Here is a 23,855-nt window from a genome sequence, read left to right as displayed (position 1 = left end):
CTCCATGATAGCAAGGTAAGCATAGATGGGGACAGGAGAAGTCCTACATTATCCATGGAATACTGTTAGTCCTCAACTTACAAGCACAATAGGGATCAGAAAGTTTATCATTGGAGGAGGAGCCAACGTCGGGACAATATGGACGTGCGGTCTCGATGCTCCGAGACCGAAGCTGATACTTTTGCCGCTGGGTGGTCCAATCGGACATAAACCATCCCGCAGAGACGGTGAACAGGAAGAATATGTCTTGCTGATCTCAGGGACATCGCAAAGTCCCTGATGGATCCAAGAGAAGTTCTTCAATCCGGCAGCAAAAAATCCAGCCATTAGGCTGATGAAGTGGGGGCGGCTCCAAAACGGAAGGATAGGGAAAGAGAAAGTGTTTCCAGCTGGTGAGGATTTTTTTCCATTTTAAAAGAGACTGCCTATAAAAAACTTAAAGTTAATTTAAATTGGAGAACAGAAGAAATAAGCTTTGAATGGTTTTGGCCAGTGGGTTATCTTACTTTTTAAATGCTATGTTCATGGATGGAATTTATGCAAGCCTTTTAAAATGAATGGATTAAGTGTTCTTGTTCTATTTTTTTCCTTTTATCATTATTCTTTGTAACCTATGGGCTAAAATTCTCCTTTTTCACTATTGCTGGTGTATTTCCCCTTTTCTTCTCTAACTCATTCAAGAATTTGACTTGTTTAAAACTTGGAATATAAAAAAGATACAAAAGGAAACAAAGAAAATTGTAACAGAGGGAAAGAAAAACACTGCTTCTCGGAGGCTGGAGGTTTGTGTATTGAAAACAAAACACGCTTACTTTCCTCACTGATTATTCTGGCTTGGCACTTCACTGTTTGTTTATAGAGAGTGATCAGAAGAAAAGCGTTCAGATGTTTCTTTGAAGTATATCTTTAACCAGAGAAAAGTGAAAATAAGATCTTATTGTGAATTTATGCTTAATCTTGTTAAAACCTTCCAAGCTAGAGCAGCAGTTTTTGTTAGTTGGAGATAATGGCACAATTTCAACAGCAGAAAGAAACTTTAAGTCTGCAAAAGATATTCTCAGAAATACAGAAATTATCAAACACATATGAGAGAATGGAGAAGAAGTTGGAAAACCTAGAGCATCTAACAGTAAAATATGATGAAGAAGTTGGAGATGTTTATCAAGTGGAAAAAGTGGAGGTTAGAGTCCTAAAAACCAAAGAGGAAAATGGTCACAAAGAAATTAAATCCGCTGATAGCTATGGTGATTGGTTTGTGTCTGGAAATGGAAAGAGTGGAACACTGAAAGAGGAATTAAATGGAGGGGAATTCTACCCCAGATGGCAAGATACAGAAGAAGAAAAAACAAAAGAATTTATGGATTTAAAGAGAGAAATTTTATTAGCAACATCATTGATAACACCATTGACAATTAAAGATAAGCTGATTAAGGAAACAAAAGAAGGGCATCGAAATTACATGAGAGACTTAATAAGCAATGAGTTGCTAAAAGGATTAAGAAGATTTGATTAAGGAGATGATTAGAGGACTGATACCACAAATGGCAGAAGACATGAGACTGTTTTGCTATTGGAAAGATACAGGTTGATAGATGGATGTGCATAATTTAAAACTAGTTAAACTTAGTGAAATTTAGTGACAATAGATATAGTCTAATAAATAATTGATAATGATAATAATATATACATATGTATTGTTATGACAAGTAATAATTGGATATGAATATTTGAATGGTACCCATGAAAGGAAGATTAGAAATCTTTTTGGTTATATATAAAGACTAATAAAAAAGAATTAAGTTACATTTAGTTAAGTTTTGATTATTAGGGGGGAAATGTTATGACACAGGATACAGTCAAATAAAGGAGGGATAATAATAACAATGTATAGTATATGTATGGGTACAACATAAGGAAACTGGATGTAAATTGTAAACAGTGATTTGGAAAGGAGGATTAGAAATTTTTGTTACTAAATATTACGGATGATTAGCTAGAATAGGATATAAGGACTCAGTGTCATTGGAGGATTTTAGAAATAGTAAATGAAATGCCAGTATGTGGTTATGTATTAAATCTTGGTATATTTTATGATGAAGGACGTTTAAACAATTATAGTCAAATGAAACTGGAAGTATGATGATGGTAACATGTATAAATATCTGAGTTAAAATACTTGAGTTAATATGATTTATGTTTGATGACTGTGGAAGAGATGCACGAAAGTTTTTTGTAACCAACTGATACACTTTCTACAGTATGTAAAGAAGGAGGATACTTTGTGTTGTGTTTGCTTTGAAAATAAAAAAATATATTTTTAAAAAAAGAAAGTTTATCATTAAGATGTGGGTTCATTAAGTGAGACATCATGTGACCACAACGTGCAACCTTCCCCATTGACTTTGCTTGGGAAGTCACAAATGGTGATCACGTGACTGCAGGATACTGCAACCATTGTACATGAATTGCAGGCTAATTCTGCCCACTGCCAGCAGTTCGATCTTGACCCGCTCAAGGTTGACTCAGCCTTCCATTCTTCCAAGGTCAGTAAAATGAGGACCCAGATTGTTGCCAGAATCATGATCATGTGAGTGGAAATACTGCAACATTGTAAGTGAGAGGACCAGTTGTAAGTACTTTTGCAGGGGCATCAAAAGTTTGATCAGTCACTAAATGAATGGTTGTAAGTCAAAGACCACCTATATTGATTATCAAGACAGAAAATACACATCCAGTCTGTCACTTGTTTACTCTCATCATTTGGCCAAATGAGCAGCTGGCATACACAATCCCAAAGCAAATGTGTTCTTGCATATATATTTTTCTTTTTTTTTTAAACTACCTACCATGAAGTCAATATTGCTATCCTCATTACGGAAATATTCCATCAATTTCTCAAAGCGATGCTGCTCTTTGCATACCTAAGAAAAAAAAAAACACGCCCCGATCATAAACAAGTTGCAGGTCCTGATGAGTCTGCCAAATACATTTCATTCCATTGATGCTGATACCTTTCCATAAGTGCTCCTCCACTCCTGTGCAGTGGTTACTTTCATGCACATTCCCAGTGTAATTTCTTTCTCTGGTCACATACCCAGAGAAAGAAAGTTTTGTTATCAGCAGTTGGTACAGGAGGGCAAGTACTGGGTTTGAATTATCCCCACAGAAACACAGGTATGCTGCTTGTCTTTTAAGTTGCACCTTGAGGCCCTGCTGGTTTTCCTTTAATCACTTCAGGCTTTATTCGTTTTAGCCTTTTCTTTATTAGATCAAGCTTCTGAATGTTTTGAGAGGTTTGACAGCAGGGGTGGGATTCAGACGGTTCGAACAGTTTTGGATGAACCGGTAGTTCTGGTGAGCATTTGGCCCTGCCCACCTGCCCCTGCGCTTTCCTGTCCTATATTTCCCCGTTTTTTTAACTCAGCTGATTCCCATGGCACAACTGATTGCCGTGCATCAGCTGTTTTACTCACAGGCCCTGACATAGAAGGTAAGTTTTGAAGCCTAAAAAGGTTGTTTTTTGAATGCTGCACACGCACGCGAAGCATGCACTCACCAAACCAATTGTTAGACCGGTTGCATCCCACCACTGATTGACAGCCAAATGAAACATCTAATAAACACACAATCCATATAAAAAAATCCTTCAGGAGTCGTTCAAAGAACGCACAACAAGAGAGAGAAGGTATTTTCAGAAAGATGTCGGGCTCTTTGAGAAGCTACTGATGAAAAGATCCTGTGGCTAAGAGTCACGGACTTGAACTTCTGAAAATGAGACACTTCAGAAAGTTATCCAGAAGAGATCTTGACTGAAAGTGAGTAGCAGCAGGCACATGAGTATACAAACAAAATAATGTGGCATGCAGGCCTGGCCAAATCATGGATTCAGGTTTGTGTTATCTACTTATTTTTGCTCAGAGACTCAAGGCAATACCCAAAAGACAGGGCAGACTGCATTGATCAAAAACTCTGCCCAAAGTAATATTAGATACTTGAGTAGATTTGACTTGAGTTCTCATTTGGTAAAATAAAAAAAGTTAATGGTCACTATCCATCACATCCGTTGTTCTCTATTTTTTCTCCCTCCCTATTTGCATCTATCTCTGGGTTGTGACCAAAGTCTTCCATCTAACCATCATTTCCATTACATCGAGGAAGGGTAGGAAGCCTACCCTTCCTCAATGTAATGTTCCAGATGCATTGGACTTCAAAACCCACAATCCTCTGGATCTTCAGAGTTTGATACTTATCTTTTTAAATAAATAATAAAAGCAACCTCACCTCCTTGAAGTTCTCAAAGGCAGCCAAAATGATCTCATGGCCGCCTCGCACAAGACACACAGCTGCCAGCAGTTCTAATACCAGGGCTTTTGTCCTGGAGAGAGAAAGGAGAGACAAAACTGATCGGCAAGCAACTAGGAAAAAAAAACCTCATGGAACCCACAATGGAGAAACAGTTGGTGAGGATGATAGAATGTGGAGATAGTTAAATTAACCTCTTTGATTAGAGAAAAACCAATATCCTCATTTATGGTTGATTGGAAACGCCTAACAGACTTTTTGCATAAAACAGAAAAATGCACTTATGATTACTGGTTTCGATAGTTACAAACAAAAAAGAGACTAGAAGGAGTGAGTTTTCTTTTGTAAACATAGTGTAAGAGATAACTTTGTAATTGTGCTTTTATTTGCTGCAAGTAAAATGGAAAGATTCTTCTTTCTATTTGATTCTTTTTTCCCTTCCTTAATGGCTTTTACTCTTTATTAATTTGTTTTCATTTTTGGGGGGTAAAAGTTTCAATAAAATAAGGAAAAAAGGAAGGAAGGAAGATAGGAAGGTTAATCTGAAGAGTAGTACAGGTAGTCCTTGACTTACAACCACAATTGAGTCTAACATTTCTGTTGCTAAGCAAAACATTTGTTAAATGAATTTTGCCTCATTTTACAATCTTTCTTGCCACCGTTGTTAAGTGAATCACTGAAGTTGTTAAGTTAGTATCATGGTTGTTAAATGGATCTGACTTCTCCATTGACTTTGCTTGTAAGAAAGTCAGAAAAGGGATCCCCTCACCCCAGGGCACAGGAACAGTCATAAATATAAATCAGTTGCCAATTTTAATTACATGACTATGGGGATGCTGCAATTGTGAAAGTGTGAAAAATGGTCAACAATAACTTTTTTCAGTGCGATTGTAACTTTGAATGGCCACTTAAAGAACTGTTATAAGTCGAGGACTGTCTGTATTTTTATTCTGACCATACACACATCAGTAACCCCAATGTGGAATTAATTAGGCCCTTCCTGTCAGCTTTGGTTATTGGTGCTGGGAATATCGCAACATGAAGGTAGATTCCATCTGTTGCTCAGCATTTGATAGTTCCTTTTTTTAAAAAAAAAATGCCTTCCCCATTTGCAATTATGTCATTGTTTAGGCTGCGCTTTAAAATCAAAATATATGTCACCATGCACTAAATCTGATCATTACTCCATGTAACTGAGGGTCTGGCTTTCCCCTTAAAAGTTTCAGATCATTAGCTGTATAGAGAGGACTTTTTATATGTAAACTACACGTTCCATCAATGCATTAAGCATTTTCCCCAATATATCTCAAAGAAAGCCTAGAAGGTTTTGCAAACACTAAAGCCACATTCCTATAAGCATCATAGTATATACTAGATCTACAAACTGAAGTACAGCTCATGTTTTACAGTGCAAAGAAAAAACCAAACCCTACCCATATTCAGTTCTTTGCATATCTAAGTAGGGATAGGAAAGAATTATTTTTGAAACCTGGGGAAGCCAGTGCCAGATAGGGTAGAAAATACTTAGCTATAGATACTAAAAGTCTGATTTCTTACAAGGAAGACTATTATGGTGTATTCGGTGGCATCCAGTGAATGAGTTCAGCTAGACTTCTTTTATTAGGAAAAAAAAGCCCCAACTTTGGTGGAATGAAGTGCATAATTGCTACCTGATTACATTCTCCCAAATCAGGAGAATGTGATTTTAAATTAATAAATGGAAAAACCAGATCTGCCAGATGATTTTTAAATTTGCTTTTTTTTTCCCTACAATGTATATGGCTACCCATCACCCTGTGATGACTTTGGGTGATTAAGAACAGTTAGAAAATAAAACCAACAACAAAATAAAGTAAGTGTCAACCAAGGTAAAAACCAATAAACAGCCATTAAAATAACCACATCACATGTGGCACACAGTCGTGTCTTCAGGCCCTTGTGGAAGGCCAGCAGAGTCAGCACCATCCAATCTCTGGAAGGAGGATGTTCCAAAGGGTGGATGCCAGGGGTGGGCTTCAAAAATTTTAGCAAGGGTTTCTCTGCCTGGTTGCTGGATGGGTGTGGCCATGGTGGATGTGGACTAGTCAGCCTCCTACACCACGGCAGGGGGTGGGGGGATTGCCCTCCCTGGGCTCCAGAGGCTTTTCTTGAGCCTCTGGGAGGATGAAAACAGTCTCCCCAGGCTCTGGAGGCTGGAAACGGCCCCGTTTTTGGCCTTCCCAAACTTCCGGTAGGCCCGTTTTCCACCCTCCCCAAGCTTCTGCATGCGCCCTGCACTTACCTGCACCCAAAATGGGCCGTGCGGGGACTCCTGGGAGGTAGGGGTGAGTCAGCCCAGAGTGGGATTTCGGGGTTCTCTGAACTGCACAGAATCTTAGCTAGAGGTTTTCCCAAACCCCTGCGAATTTAATTTTAATTTAATTTAATTAGCGCTTCTAGACCGCCCCCTCTCCCAAAAGGGACTCGGGGCGGTGTACAGTCCATATCAAAAACATCATAAATAAAATTTAAACAATTAAAATTATTGTTGAATCCCCAGCAGCCCACCCGAGCTTGGTGCCATGACAGAAAAAGTTCATTTCTTGGGTCTCCAAGATGACATTCCTTAAGTGGCAGGAACCATGTCTCCTACCAGATCTAATGGGATGGGTAGAAGTGTTTGGGGGGAGGGGGTCCCAACAAATAAACCAATCCCATAACATGCTTTAATTTCTAAGGATCAAGAGAGGAATTAATTGCAAGATACAAAATTGTGTCATCTATGCAGAAAGAAAGAAAAAAGATCCTGAGCTGTAGAGAAACTATAGTTATGATTATCATCATAAACATTATTTTATAGAACATATCAAAAGATGCTAAAGACACGACTTGGTCACATGCCTGCTGTTCTCCATATGTGCATCCAACCATCCTTTAATGCCAAGTGTTAAGGAATATTATTGAATTGATTTAAGATACGATCAAATAACTTTGCTGGAGAGATTAGGTAATCAATTAATTTACATTAACAACACAGCTAGGCAGTATTTCTAGATGTATAGAGCTTTCAAAAAGACCAAACAATAGTGACATACTGCAAAACAAACACACATCTGCTTTACAAATTAACATGTGTTTGAAATCAGATTTACTAGCTGGAGATAGGCCACATTACACTATTGTTTAGTTTTTTCAGAGTTGAAGGCAGCTTGAAAAATGTACCACTGCTGAAAAGGAAAAATTCATCATACTGTTACTCCTGCTATAAAGGTATTGCAAATGATTGTGATATTTCACAAACCTGCTCACTCTGCCTGATTAGCAGGAATAGTAAGTCAAAAGAAAGATTTGTTTGGCCTCACACTATGGGATGCAACACTTCTAAGTCACATTCAACTGGTTTAGAAAACACTTATTTGCCTTTTTTTTAAAAAACAACCCAGAAGACTGCACTTCTAGTAGAGTTTTTAAAGACTTATACACTTATCAGAAAACTTGTATTTCCATGATTCCCATGATATCAGAAACACAACATTAATGAAATAATCTTAAAATTGGTCTCATTTTTCAATTTTAATATAGTTCATATAAACCGCACCATATAAGCCTTAGTACACCATTTCAAAAATTAAATGACAATCTTCATTTTCATGAGGCTCATTGTGTATAAAGTTGTCTTACCTGGGGTTTTTATTGTTCAAACTGAGAGCAATCTCATTAACAGCGTGAGGATGTGACATGACCAAATTGAATCCATACTGGAAGGGAAAGGAATGTATATAAATATTAGAAGTTATAAGAAACAGTCAACTAAACACATAGCCTTATTTAAAATGTAACACACATATCTAGAGCCCCAAAGGTGCTTTGTCAAAAGGCAACTGTTTTTCCTTGAAAACGTTTTACTTCTCATCTAAGAAGCTTCTTCAGTTCTGACTGTCAGAACTGAAGAAACTTCTTGGATGAGAAGTGAAACGTAGTGTCTATAAAGAGAGGTGGTTAAAGAAAGAGAGAAGTGAGAAATGTAAACAACAGTCAACAGTATATGAAGCACTGTGCAAATCTCTTGGAAACAAGGATGGTTTGCAACAATAAAAAGGTATGGAGAAATACAGAGAAAGGTGTTTATGTAAAGTAGATATAAACAGTTTCCTTTTTTTGCCCCTCTTGACATTATTACTATTATTTTTGGCTTCTTTTAAATTAATATATTTCTGTACTGTATATTCTGTATATATCTTGAAAAGGGATGTCACAATGAGTAGGCAGGCATGTATGGTTTTTAAAAAAAGTCATTTTATATAAATAAACAAATTATTAAGTCCTCTAAAATGTCACATATAAGCATAGCTTCGTTACACATAAACCTGATGCATAGTTAGATAGCTACAAATTATCATACAGAATACTTGGATAATAGGGAGGGAGAAGTAAAAGAAAAAGAAAAGGATATTAATTTAACGAAGTGTAGTCATATCAACTCACCACCCCACCTACCTCTTTGGAAATACACTATTTAGTGGTGGTGTCCCCCATCTTCTGGCACTCCGTTTTCAGGTAAATTATTTAGACAGAATGGAACGTTTAAGGCATAGCTAAGTGAAATTCTTTGTTGGTACTGACATTAGAGCAGTAATGGCGAAACTGTTTTGGCTCCCGTACCAAAAGAGGGGGAAGCACAGGGGAGTCGTGTGCTGGCGTGCCACACCCATAACGCTATGTGCGTGACCACCCCCTGCACGTGCATGTGCACGTGACCAGCAACCACTTTTGCTGCAGGTTTTTTGCCCTCCCCAGGCTCCAGAGGCTTTCTAGAGCCTGGGGAGGGTGAAAACAGACTCCCCCTCCCCACCGGACACCCTCCGAAGGCCTCAGGAGCTTCCCTGTAGCCTTCAGAGGGTGAAAAACGGACCTACAGGGAACCCAGAAGTTTGAGAATGGTGACTTCCGGTTTGTCCATAGGGCCGATTTTCAACCTCCGGAGCCTTCAGGAGACTTCCCTGAAGGCTCCGGAGGGCGAAAAATGGCCCTATGAGCAAACTGGAAGTCCATTCCTGAACCTCCAGTTTGCCCATAGGCCTGATTTTTCACACTCCAGAGGCTTCAGGGAAGCCTCCGGAGGGCGAAAAATGGCCTCAAAATAAGGCTGAAGTCAATTGGCCAGCACGCGCATGCGCACTGGCCAGCTGACAGGGCAATGCCTCGTATGCCCTGACAAATGGCTCCGCCTGCCGCTTGTGGCACGTGTGCCATAGGTTCACCATCACGGCATTAGAGTATGCTACATTGCCTGGAGAGCCGAAATCAACCGAGGTTAAGTGGAGGGAAAGCTTGGGGAGAAGGAAAAAGAGCCATCAGGAGGTGCTGTGCCAGCAGAAATAACAATGGGACTGAATTCCCACCCTGTTTTCTCTTCCTGGGCCCCAAAAATCTCTCAGGTGTTTGAGCCAAAAGTTCTCCTGAGGCAAAACCAAACTATAAATGTAATAAAAGGCATACACATTTAAAACCATTGATTCTAAAGTCCACTTTTCCTAAAAATTCACCACAGCCAAGCACACCCCCCCCCCCCCACAAGACCCCTATCCCAGCTCAAAGCCAGCGATACCTGATAGTTCATGATGGCTCGTAAACACAAGATGCACACGTGCACGTCATCTTTTTGGCTCACCAGCCGTGAGTTCTTCAGAGCTTTTCTGCTGGGAAGGGTGGTGTATCTGGCCAAGAGAAGAGAGCCCTACATTTAGCAAGACGCGGTAACCTCGCCAGAAGAATGCTGTCACTTGCCAAGGATGAGGTCACAGCCACAGCTAAGAAGGAACACTGAAATTAGAACCACCGGCTTCTGTCAGGAGATTTCCCCAAGATGTATGTTTTCCTTTGGGAACAGAAAAGGCTGGGTGGCCTCAGTACCTTCCTTGCAATCTGAAAGCAGCTGTTCTGAAGACCGAAGGCTCCTAGAATTGCCCTAGAGAAAGCATCCTGCAGCTATCCCCTCTTTTCCTATTTTGCAGATCTTGGTAGACACAGAGGTTTGGGCAATGAGGAAAATTAAATAAACGATAGGGAATATTTTTTTTCTCGTAAGCAACTTTAAACCATTCAGGGAATTTCCCCCATGCTTTATTTCATCATTATTATTATTATTATTATTATTATTATTATTATTATTATTGTTATTATTATTATTATCATCATTATCATTATCATTATCATTATCATTATTATTATTATACGATTGTATCACAGCGGCCAGTTGTTTCGCCGGATTTGGCATTGATTACTAGTCGGGCCCCACCCAGGGGCCTAGGACGTCGTAACGTATTTTCGTAATATACGTGCAGATCCAAGCAGTGCAGCTTTTTGCATTTGATTGATGGTGATTTTGTCAAGTTTTAACTGTTTTAAATGTAATTCCAGTGCTTTTGGAATAGCACCCAGTGTGCCGATTACCACTGGAATTACCACTGCTGGTTTGTGCCATAATCGTTGAATTTCAATTTTTAAGTCCTGGTATTTCGTGACTTTTTCATGTTCCTTCTCCTGACCCTGCTATCACCTGGTATTGCGATGTCTATGATTGTAACCTTATTTTTCTCAATCAGTGTGATGTCTGGTGTGTTATGCGCTAGTATTTTGTCTGTTTGTATACGAAAATCCCACAGGATCTTGACCATCTGATTTTCGGTGACTTTTCAGGCTTATGTTCCCACCAGTTTGTTGTTGTTTTAATATTATAATTTTTGCACAAATTCCAGTGGATCATTTGTGCTACTGAATTGTGCCGCAATTTATAATCAGTCTGCGTGATTTTTTTACAGCAGCTGAGTATGTGGTCAACAGTTTCATCAGCCTCTTTGCAAAGTCTACATTTGGCATCATCAGAGGATTTTTCGATTTTGGCCTTAATGGCATTTGTTTATTATTATTATTATTATTATTATTATTATTATTATTATTATTATTATTATTATTATTATTATTATTATTATTATTATTATTATTATTATTATTATTATTATATAATTTTCTATTAGGGGGAGAAAAAACCCCTAAAACATCCCAAAATGTTACTTTAGCTTTAGCAAGATGAAGGTACGTGATTTTTTTTTAACCAGCCCAAATCAGGAAAAACCCAAACCAAAGCAATTCAGCTAAGTGATTATAATATTTTTTTAAAAAAAACCAAGAGAACAAATAAGATTTTTGTTGATGGAAAATGATCCAAATTTGGAAGAAAATCATAGATAATTTTCTATTCCACCAGGAATAGAAAAATTAGTTAGTTCTCAAAAATGTGGCATGTAACCTAAACATCTGAGCGTCAGAGAGAAACTAAATTGAAAGCTTCAGATGTCATCGCTAGACAAGAATGTTCAGCTAAGAAAGGACATCTGCAGAAGTTACCATGATAAATTTTATGTTTTCTCCTCAAATATTCAATTCTATTCCTTTCTCTTCTTGTAAAGGAAAATGATCCAATCTGTAGTCTTGACTGAGTTTCAGGAAGACACTGGACCTTTCAGAGCTAGTACTGTTATTATCCAATAAGACATTCTAATGCCTACCATATATTTTGAATTATGGACCCCACAATCCCTTGCTCATCATGCTTTGTTGGGATAGATGAGAGTTGAAGACCGAAATGTTTGGACGGCATCTATTTGCCTATCCTGCATATTATCATTGCAGCAACAGTTTACCTATTCTCTCTGAGGGTACCAGTGCCATCACAGCAGATGGCTGGACTCTTGTTTTTTTAGCTGCCCCTTCAAGCAAGAATAAACTCCCTTGAGTGTTCAATCTTGTAAAAGCAGCTGATTTTCTTTGGGCTTTTTTAGCCTGAGCAAGTTGGCTTTCAGGCACAGGTTAAACCTGTCTCTCAATCCTTATGTGCCTCCTCAACTACCCACTTGTCTTCCAGCCAAAAAGGTCTGCCATGGACTACTACAGGGGTCAGCAACCTGTGGCTCTGGAGCCGCATGTGGCTCTTTCATCCCTCTGCTGTGGCTCCCTGCTGCCAGTCGGTTCCACAATTGATAGGGCTTTCGGTTAGGACAGGTAGAAGAAAAAGGATGCCACTAGAGGAGATTCTATGGTGAGGGAACCGGACTTCCGGTCGGCTTCAAAATTGAATGGGGAGTTTCCGGTTAGGACTTTGTGGCTCTTTGAGTGTTTAAAGTTGCCAACCCCTGGACTACTACTACAGGGGCTCTTGTCCACATGCCCACACATATCTGCATGCACATAGGCCAGTATCCAGCCTGAGATGTACATCACTGTATGCTGCATATGGCACCCAATTCAAGAATACTTACCAAGGTAATAAGGACAGAAAAAAGAGAGAGAACAGGAGACCCAGCAAAGACAGGCAAACAGAGCAGGGCAAAGGACAAGGCCTGGAGCAGAGAGGAGACCTGGCCAGCTACCCACAGAGGAACATCAAGGGGGAAGAGTGGGAGTGGGAAGAAGAAATCAGCACACGGCATCCCCTGGAGGGCAGAAAGCAGGGCAGGTTTATTACTGTATGTAGCACCGCTGAATAGGATAACATACTGGAGGTTGGCGGCAAGACAGAGAGGTACATACCGGAGAGCAGACTGGCGCGCAGAGCGAGCAAGACTGTTGGCGTAGGGAGCAGACAGGGTGCTGGGGTGCTGCAGATCCTCTATGGACCTACTCCAAGATTTCAGCTTCTCTAGAGCTCCATCCTCGCTATTTTCCAGACCCTCAAAATCAAACCTGGAGGGCAGACAGGGAACATACACCATACACACAGGGAAGCCTTAGGGCAAAAGCTGGCACAGAGGAGTCAAGCTCTGGATTCCCCCAAAGGATGAGTGTTTCTGCAAGCCACAAGTCAGCAACATGGAACATGACAAGGTGTGGATGGACAATCAAATGTCCTCTCAGTAAGTAAAATCTCCGCATACAGAAATCACTGCTGCACACAGAAATTCCCAGGGCAATTTTACAATATGGTTACACCAATACAGAAGCAATAGTAAGTATATTCCACACCATGGGGTGGGGGTGGGGTGAATTTGAATTAAATGCAGTCTTTTCTGGTGTCACCTTGTGCCTGCAGTCAGTTGTCCTTCATAGACTAAGGTGTTTGCATTAGGATACAACTAAACAGCTCGATTTCAGGCACACATCTTGGTAACAGCTGGTTCCATTTGTGCTGAATTCTGGATGGAGTTACTGTTTTATAATAGATTTCTGGAGCAGCTGAAGCTTTGTTAAAGGGAGGAATAGTTTTCCCAGTGGGATGCTTTTTCGTAAGTCATTTTTATGATGTTCTTTAAATCTGTGAACAGCATTAAGCCAATACTGGCTCCTGGTCTATTTAAAAGACCAATTAAAAAAATGAACTTTGGAGTTCTAAACAACCTGGGATGAAGTTATATGAAAAATCCTCTTGTCTGAGACTATTTCTGAGTGTTGATATCTACAAATCCTTTCTAGATTTCTGCCTTTTTCTACAGTTACAGCATTCTCACTTTAGGGCTTTCGCATAGAGCAGCTTTGGTAAATCCTTGTATTTTGATGAAGTTCAATAATCCCCCTAAATCACACTTTTTCTAATACAATTCAAATCCAAATATAAGCTATTTGCACACAATGGTGTGTTCCATAGATCTGCTCAATTCTTTTATATTTCAAGAATGGAAGAGCTAAGAATGCAAGTTTCAGCAACCTACTATTTTATTTTTTGGGCTAGATCACCTATTTCAAAAATGAAGATACTGGAGAATTGGAAGAAAAACAGTCAATCTCTGAAAAAAGGGCTTTTCACTTACCTTTGATGCCTCCCAATATTTGAGGTTTTGTCCTTAGTCAGGGCCCCGCCAAAATATCTATCTAGGACTAGGTCAAACTATACTTGCTCAGACCATTCTCTCTGTCATGAAATCTGCTTTTGTTATGAATCACGAGAGCCTTTTCAAGCATATAATATGTGACTACCTTAGTTCTATTTATATTTCTAAAATGATTTATACTATGGGCATGATTGCTATCTTCCCTTGCTTCTTCTATCTTCCCAAATTAATTTGTTCTTACTTTTGGACATCTCACCATACTGTTTTAAAAGAGGACCTTTGGAATAGAACACCCAACAGTTGGTTTTCTTTTTAACTTGCCCTAGACCTGGATTGACAGGCATTGGTGAACTTAAGGGAGAGCCTTGATGATGCAATTACAAAGACTGCAAGAGATTCCAAACATGTATGTATGTATATGTGTGGGAGAATAGGGGTGATTGGGGGATGGATGGATGGATGGATGGATGGATGGGAAAAGAGAGAAGGGGTCCACCTTACCATTAAAGCCAGAGTCTAAAACGGTGATGGCAAAACTATGGCATGTGTGTCAAAGGCGACATGTTTGGAGTGACATGTCAGAGGCCACCAACACTTGACAACTATTCTTGAAAGCATGCCCCATTCTCACACAATTTTCAGAGGCTACAGAGGCCATGCAAGAATGAGATGTGCTCTTGTGCAAACTTCAGAACCTCTCAAAACCATACAAGGACGGGGTGTGCTTTTGCACGGTTTATGGAGACTGCAGAGGCCAGAGAAAAGCATTCCCAGAAGCTGCTTCAAAAATGAAGGCCTTGTGCAACCTGGAGCAGTCTTAGATAGGCCGTATAGACCTGTCAAAAGAAAGAGAACATCGCTTGAAGGGGAGTGGCATGGCAGATCCTGAGAAGCTCTAGGCCATGGGAACAGTTGTGATGTTCCCCAAGACACAGGATGTCAGCCTCTGCTTTGCTTACTTGTTATCGGCTGCCATAGAAACGGGGAGGGTGGGGGCATGGTATTTGGAATGGGAATAAATAGTACAGGAGGTGATATGGAAAAGGCAGTTTTCTTCTCACCATCTTCTATGCATGCTGGTGGCCAGTGTTTGGACCTGGTCAAGGTCAACTGTCCTGCATACCAACATGATGATGCCTTTTGGAGATGCAATCCACATGACACCTAAGGGAGTTGCAGATTGGACACTGGGGTGGTGTCATTGGAGGGAGGGGGCTGGGTTATCATTTGATATGTACTTGTTCACGCCTTTCTGGCTCAGATCTTGCTTTACTTTCGTTGCTATCTTTTCATAACCAGTAAAAGTATCAAAATTCCACAAACAATGGAGTTGGGAGTTTTCTTTCTTGGTTATTGATGGAGGCATGCCTGACACACACCTCATTAGTTAGCCTATTTTGAGTAGCAGCGGTGGCAGTTGGGGCTGAAATTAAGGTCTGGCCTCTACTTCAGGTCCAGTCTTGGCATGCTACTGAGTGCTGCTCTTCAGGGTGGCCTAGATGGGGCAGGGGAGGTAGATAACAGAATAACAGAGTTGGAAGGGACCTTGGAGGTCTTCTAGTCCAACCCCCTGCTCAAGCTGGAGACCCTGTACCAGGGATGATTTGTAAGCAGTGTCCAGTTACACATTTTCCAAACGTTTGACAGTCTGAGCCCCAAAGTTGAAATAATCACTGATCTAAAATTATCTAGCTAAACCACAGCTGACAAGTTGAGATTTCATTGGCCTAAAAGCTTAGCATTCCTCAGTTGGATAAGAAATGTATTGTATAATTTGTGGATTAAGGGGTTGAAAAGGGTTGAAAAGGATGGGGTAAGATGGCAATTCGATAGAAAGAAGGGCTAAAACCATAATACTATGCTTTCTTTCTGTTTTGTTCTTTTTTTCCTACCTTTTTCCTTTGTTTTTCCTTTACTTTTTTGGTAATAATACTAATAAAATTTTGAAAAAGAAAATAGATTTAATGCATCGTAATTGTATTTTGTGTGTGTGTGTTTGCATACAGATTCAGACATTCAGACAGGTAGAAAGAAAGCAAATAAGAAAGCCATCATTATGAAAAACCCAGTAACATGAGCTGATAAACTCATCTAGTATAAAAAATAACAAACTTAGGAGTTACCCTGAATTTCTCCTGTTAGCCGTGTTGCTGCTGTTTTAATGCTGTTTTAATACTGTTTTAGTCTGGCTTGGGCTACTCTCTGTTTTATATTTTTGGGGTTGTTTAAAATAATTCACTCCAAGATCCCTGCTTCCTGAGAGTGGGATAATTTAGGGGGGTGGGGGGAGTTGTTAAATAAACAAGCTGCCAAGGCAGAAAGATCAGGATAAGAATTTATGAGGATAAGGAGACAACGTCAAGAAAATTCACCTTCCAGTCAGAAGTAGCTTAGGATAGAAAATGGCATCTTTGCAGATTGCCTCCTGCTCTACCATACCTGATAAAGAGATATGCTACATGTATATACCATGAGCTCCCTTGTCTGCTCAGCCCTTGGGACTTCACTAGCAAAGACATTTGGGCAAATTCAAGGTGAAAGTGTCCCAACAGAAGCAAGAACAGAGCCGGTTAGGTCTTTGGAGTGTTCCTCAAAACAAGGGACTCACACCCGGGAATCTGGAATCTGATTTTTTCTCATAAGTACCTCTCTAATTAGGGGTGAAATACTCTGAAGTCCACTTGCTTCACTTCGCGCATGCGCACTGCAGGCGCTAAGAAGCTTTTTCTGAGTCTGCAAAGGTAAGTAGAACAGCGGGGGGGGGCGGCGATGATTATGACTGCTGTGCCGCATGATTTACATTCGCTAGGGTTTCCTGCTTTCTAGCGAATATAAATTACGCGGCACAGCTGATTGTCGCACAGCTGATTGTTGGAATTTAAAAAAAACTTTTTAAAAGCATTTTTACTACCTATTCGCCCGAATAGGTAGTAAAAAAATACTTTAAAAAGTAAAAGAAAAGTTCCGATGATCAGCTGTGCCATGCGATCATCGGAACTTTTTAAAAAACTTTTTTAAAGCATTTTTTTACTACCGGTTCGGGTGAACCGGCCCAAACCGATAGCATTTTACCCCTGCCTCTAATGCAGTGCTTCTCAAATAGTGGGGCGCGCCCCCCAGGGGGGGCGCGAGGCTCCATAAAGGGGGGCTCGAAGCCGGGTCAGGATCGGAGCGGGGGCTCCGGTGCGTCTCCTCTGCCCGCTTTTGTTCCGCCCTGGCGGCAGGGATTGCCCGTCAGGATCGCTGAGCCTGCCCGCGTCTCTCTTCCCTTAGCCGCCCCTTCTCTTTCTCCTTCTTCCGACCGGATGCGTCTCTGTCTGGAGAGTTTCCAAGGCTCCGTGGTAAGGAAAGGCGAGAGTTTCCAAAGCTTAGAGCGCTCCGGTGTTTTATCACGCTCTCCTTCCCTTTGAGCCCCGCCTCTGCGGCTCCCTCCCTCCCTAAGTCAGCGGTCATCTTAAGGACCACTTGGACAGTCTTCGCATCTGGGATGCGTGGGTCTTTCCCACTGAGACGAGCAGGTGTTGTTTCTAGAAATCACTGCATGCAGGATATATATGTGTGTGTTTGTGTGTGTATACATGCACATACAATTGTCATTTCTGCAGTGTTATCACAGAAGTGAGTACACCCCTTAACATTTTGTAAATATTTAAGTATACTTAAATATTTACAAAATGTTAAGGGGTGTACTCACTTCTGTGATACTCTATATATAAATATATGTATGTATATGTTCTAGCTGTGCTCCTTTAAATCTTTTCTGCTACAGTTAATAAAGCTATTCTTTGTTGTAAATTGATCCACATTTCTTTCTTTTTTTATTCTCTTATACGTTAATAAGGATACAGTGTTATGCAGAGGTGTACTTATAACAATTTTATAGACAAATGATACTATTTACAGTCGCGCAGGGGGCGCGAAATGTTTTCTTCTTCCTAGGGGGGGCATGACAGGAAATAATTGAGAAGCACTGCTCTAATGCAAACTACAATCTGAAAGTGGCAGCTAGGGAGACCTCCATAAGGAAAAGAAAGCCTGGCACGGAAAATGATGAAAACAACATGTAAATTCTTCTCTGTCTGGGAATCCGAATGAGAGTAAGGGCCCCACATATAAAACCAAAATGTCACCATCCACTCAGTATGTAAACCTCATGATGTCTTCTTATAACTGGCACTCTTAAGAATGTATATGATACCAACTGTGTGAAATATCTACATAGGAAGGGAATATTGTGAAGAAGGAAGAAGAACCAGGGCATCTCGATAATAACACAATGACTTACATCACTGCACATTGAGCGAACGAGAGGTAGTCCACCAGCACATCCAGGCCTTTGTTTTCATCATTGAGAAATTCACGCACCCATCTGCAAAAAAACAAAACAAAAAAAAATTGACTCCAAAATGTTATTATTCCAGATGTTTTGTGGTGTGACTTACTGACGGTGTTTAAAGTCAAACCAGGGCACTTTTTAAGGTTTATCCTTCCAATCAGTTGTCTTCAACCTAATGAGACAACAATTTCCAGGATTTCCAGCTGATGGAGGATTGCCTCTTTATACTTTCAAATAGTGTGTAAAGAAAGTTCCAAAGGTGCTTCCCTTCCCCCCTGGATTGCTGATTTGAAAGAGGGGTTAAAGAGGCCATCTAAATCAAAATTGAACATCCCTCTCTCAACAGAGGGGGAGGGACATAGACATAATCTATCTCCAATCTACAACACAGTCTTTTCAACAGTTCCAAGAAGGCTCCACACCCATTCCCACCACTGATGCCACAGATAAATCTCCAAGTGACCTTAATGACTCCTTAAAAGAATGCAAATGACCAGAATTATACTCTCTGCAAGGAGTATAAATCCTTCCATTCTCCACCATCCAGTCAGAGCTTCAGTATTTCATTGAATGATGCCTTCTACCTAATGTAATTTTCTCCTCTTTCCTTCTCCTCAATGTCCTTAGTTCACAGGTTCACGCTGCCATTTCATCCATTTGATTGTGGCAATTCAAGTAACTGCAAATCTCAGGAATGAGAACCTGAGTTTATATGCACACTCAAAAATGTAATATTTTGGCTGAAACCGATCCTATCCTCTTCCTCCTTCTTGTTGGTTCTTCTGTTTCTATATTTTTATAACCACTGCTTATGCTTGATTATACCTAATCTTGTTTTATATTAAGATTTCGGGGATGGATTTTGCCTAAAAAGGCAAGATATTAATTAGTTATAAATTAGACCAGCATTCCCCAATCTTTCCAGTTTTGGGGACGGGGGAGGGAGACGGGATGGTTCCTTGTAAGCAATGGGCAAGCATGTACGTGTGCACAGCTCCATTTGTGTGAGCGGTGGGCACACACGCTTGCCGCTCACATGAATGATGCGTGCACATATGTGCTTGCCCGCTGCTCATGCAGGCTCATGCTTGCCCCCCACTTCAGGCAGCCCACTTCTGAACAACTCATGGCCCAGTAATAGGCCACAGTTTGGGGACTGGGGACGCCTGAATTAGATGGATACTTTGGGCTTATAGAATCTTGCACCAAAATCAAATTCACTGTCTCCTGCAAAGTGCTGAATTAGTACTTAAAGCAGGCTTTCCAAAACTATGAGCTATATCCAGGGGTGAGCTGCTACAGGTTCGCCCGGGTTTGGGAGAATCAGTAGCTAATGTTATGGCCGGTTTGGAGAACCTCCAAATCCCACCCCTGGCTGGCCCCACACACCACACACCACCTCTCCCACCTCACCCCTCCCCTCCCAGGAGTCCCTATGCAGTCCGTTTTGGATGCGAGGTAAGCGCAGGGCCCACGTGGAGGTTTCGGGGGGGGGGACAGGCCTCCCGGAAGTTTTAGAAGGGCCTTCGGAGCCCAGAGGAGGCAGTTTTCTCCCTCCCAAGAGGCTCAAGGAAAGCCTCTGCGGCCTGGAGAAGGCGAAAACGCTCCCTCCTACCATGGTGCAAGAGGCCAACTAGGCCATGCCCCCCATGGCCATACCCACCCAGCAACCATGCATGGAACCCATTGCTAAAAATTTTGAAGCCCACCCCTCGTTATATCGTCTTCAGGGAGGTGGTACAGGCTGAGTGCAGGGAAGGGATGAAGCAGCTTTTAGTTGTACATTGTTATAATAAATCCACATTTCCCATTATATTATTTTCATTGTTCATTCCATTATTTGGATTTTTAGGGGAAGTATGAATATTAAGATTACAATAAAGGGAGGTATGATGGCAAAATGTTGAGGAACCCCTAATTGTGATACTTGAAAACTCACATAAATGACAACAGTCTGGGAGGGCAGCCTATTCAATGAAGCCCACACTTTCATAGAATTCATAGAATTATAACTGGAATTGTGCATGGAAAGCAAATACGCTCCAATGGGATGTCCCTTCTCAATGGGAAATTCCCTTTGAAAGACTACATTTAAGTGAATGCCTATCTCCAGCCTAGACATCAGACATCAACAGTTCTCATTCTCAAATAACTACTCAAACTCAGCTTATTTTTAGGACTATGTCCAGTCTGGAGTTTTGGACTGATGTATATAAACTGGACAGGGTTCAGAGAAGACAGAAGAACATGATAAATTTAGAAGGAAATCAGCAACTATGGCCCACCCAATGTGTGTTCAGGGAGATTGTGGTAGCCCCTAGTTGTTGTAAACAAAATACTGTAACTGGTACGGTTTTATCTTTCCATAGCAGGGAAGGGAGTGTTTGCTTAGGTTCCAAGACATCTGCTGGAGATCCCTCCCCCTCCTGGAGTCTTTGATGCACGGAGGGAAAATGGCACAGGAAACGAATCTGACAAATCTGTAGGCAAAGAATCAAATTGTACTTGTTGGGCAGCACCAAACGAAGCTGCGAATGTGTACGTGGAGATGTGCCAACTCAGGAACAAGTACTGCACATCATAAGAGAGAGAATGCCTGCAGCTCGTGGTTTCAGTATGTGCTGTTATTTCCTGAAGCAGCTTTGGCTGATTGCAATTTTGACCATTAATCATCCGGACCCTGAAATGGTGCCTATGGTCCCCCCCTCTCTCTGTCTCTGTCTCTCTCTCTCCCCCCCTCTCTTCTCTCTCTCCCTCTCTCTCCACCCGCCCATTTCCTGCCTGTCTGAACTTCAGCCTCCAACCCCAGTGTGTTTCCTGTCTGATTTCAGTGGCTGCACTACTAATTTAGAGTCTTCAATGCATTTGTTGAAGGCTAAAGGATGTGGAGGAAAGAGCAAAGGCTCTCTAAGGCAAATCCCATCCTGTAGTCAGGTAAGGAAGAGGAATTACAAGCGGGTGTGTGAGTTCCTAACAGAAGAGGAAGCCACACAATTATTATCTTTTTAGGGTGTGCTTGCAGAGAGCCTTCTTTACGAATGCATCTGCTGCCGTGCCTATTTAACTACAGCTGATTAGCAAAGCACATGTTTTGTATATGGGTATCCCAAGGATTTACACCAAACGTTTCTCAGTCTCTGACCTGGAGCGCCATTGTCAATTACAGCAAATAGTGGATTAGATCCACCAAGTCCTTTGACAGTGCACAGTCGTTTTATGTCTTCATTGGAAGGAATAAATCCTCAAGAGCATGTGAGAGACAAGGCACAGATGTGAGCGAGCCCCTGCATGCACCGGTATTCATTTATGTACGTCATGCAAACTGGGCTTAGGAAAGTCCCACAGACTGCTTCTAACCAGAAATATCACCAATACCAACAACATTTCAGCCTCATCTGTATTAAGAGTAGAGAAATAGAGAAATGAGTCGTAGTTGCCTATAGAGAAAATATACTGTTTCTCCAGGGATTCAAATCAGTGGCCCAGGGAGGAAGGGAGAAAGACAGGCAGAGGAGCCGTCAACAGTGAGTCTTGTGAGACCATTCTGGGAGGAGTTTGATTCCCCGAGGATTTGGACAGGCTGCGTGGACGGCTGCGACCCACCACATGTTCAATGGACCCGTGTCCCTCCTGGCTGGTACTGGCATCCTGGGAAGTGACACGAGGCTGGCTCCTGGGCCTAGTGAACGCCTCGTTGGGTGAGGGGTCCTTACCAACCGCCTTGAAAGAGGCGGTGGTGAGGCCCTTACTCAAGAGGCCTTCCCTTGACCCGATGGAGCTAGCTAATTATCGTCCAGTCTCCAACCTTCCCTTCTTAGCGAAGGTTGTAGAGAATGTGGTGGCGCAGCAGTTCCCATGACACCTTGATGAATCCAAATATCTAGACCCACGCCAGTCCGGCTTCCGACCCGGGCACAGCACGGAGACGGCCTTGGTCGCGTTGGTTGATGATCTCTGGAGGGCCAGAGATAGGGGTTGTTCCTCTATCCTGGTCCTATTAGATCTGTCAGCGGCTTTTGATACCATCGACCATGGTATCCTATTGCGCCGGCTGGAGGGGATGGGAGTTGGAGGCACCGTTTTGCGGTGGTTCGGCTCCTACCTCTCCGACCGGACGCAATGTGTGTTGGCAGGGGGGCAGAGGTCGACCCTGAGGTCACTCACCTGTGGGGTGCCACAGGGGTCGGTCCTCTCGCCCCTTCTGTTCAACGCATATGTGAAGCCACTGGGGGAGATCATCCGTGGTTTTGGGGTCGAATATCATCTGTACGCTGACGATACTCAGCTGTACATTTCCACCCCAAACCACCCCAACGAGGCTGTCGAAATGATGTCCCGGTGTTTGGAAGCCGTCGGGGTCTGGATGGGGGACAACAGACTCAAGCTCAACCACTCCAAGACTGAGTGGCTGTGGTTACCGGCACCTCGGTTCAACCAGTTGACACCATCACTGGCCATAGGGGGCGAGCAATTGCCCCCTGTGGAACGGGCACGCAATTTGGGCGTCCTCCTAGATGCCTGGCTGTCGATGGACGACCATGTGGCAGCCGTGGCAAGGGGGGCGTTCCACCAGGTTCGCCTGGTGCGCCAATTGCGCCCCCCTACTGGACCGGGATGCCCTACGCACGGTCACTCATGCGCTGGTGACGTCTCGTCTGGACTACTGCAATGCCCTCTACATGGGGCTTCCCCTGGGACGCGCCCGAAGACTACAGCTAGTTCAGAATGCAGCCGCGCGGGCCATCACAGGGAGTACCAGGTACTCCCACATAACACCTCTCCTGCGCGAGCTGCACTGGCTGCCTGTGGTTTTTCGGGTGCGTTTCAAGGTGTTGATCACCATCTTTAAAGCGCTCCATGGCACAGGACCTAGCTACCTGCGGGATCGCATCCTACCGCACACATCCCTGCGACCAATTCGCTCTCACAGGGAGGGACTCCTCCGGGTGCCGTCCACCAAGCAATGCCAACGGGCGGCGCCTAGGAGTAGAGCCTTCTCTGTGATGGGCCCAACCCTCTGGAATGACCTCCCCCCCGACATCAGAACTACCACCGACTTCCGCTCCTTCCGACAAAAACTAAAGACTCACCTGTTTCGATTAGCCGGCCTGGCCCACTCATAGTTTTATCTTACCTCCTGGCAGATATTTTAATTGGGGAATTTCATGGGTAATTATTTTAAATTTAATTTTCTGGGGTATTTTTAGGGGTTGCTTTTAAATACTGTTTTTAATGCTTTACTTGAAGGTACAGTTTTATATAACCTCCTCCATTTATGTATTTATGTATTTATTTATGTATTTGTGTATTTATGTATTTATTTATATGCATCCTATTTGTGTTTTAGCCTGACTGTACACCGCCCCGAGTCCCTTTTGGGAGAGGGGGCGGTCTAGAAATACGAAATAAAGTAA

At 42.1% G+C, this 23,855-nt stretch overlaps 1 protein-coding gene across 1 annotated transcript in view; it reads right to left on the bottom strand.

Moving 5' to 3' along the window:
* The window catches only part of FMNL3 (formin like 3), a 126,502-nt gene that overhangs the window by 30,298 nt on the left and 72,349 nt on the right, over positions 1–23,855 (bottom strand). The window contains 6 exon segments of the mRNA XM_081935003.1: positions 2,847–2,921; positions 4,282–4,375; positions 7,963–8,039; positions 9,890–9,998; positions 12,871–13,023; positions 18,391–18,474. Coding sequence (XP_081791129.1) covers positions 2,847–2,921; positions 4,282–4,375; positions 7,963–8,039; positions 9,890–9,998; positions 12,871–13,023; positions 18,391–18,474 — 592 coding nt within the window.

This window comes from Natrix helvetica (assembly GCF_964273705.1).
Source record: "Natrix helvetica genome assembly, chromosome: 1".
In the NCBI taxonomy this organism is placed as follows: domain Eukaryota; kingdom Metazoa; phylum Chordata; class Lepidosauria; order Squamata; family Natricidae; genus Natrix; species Natrix helvetica.
This window is presented reverse-complemented; position numbering and strand designations above follow the sequence as displayed.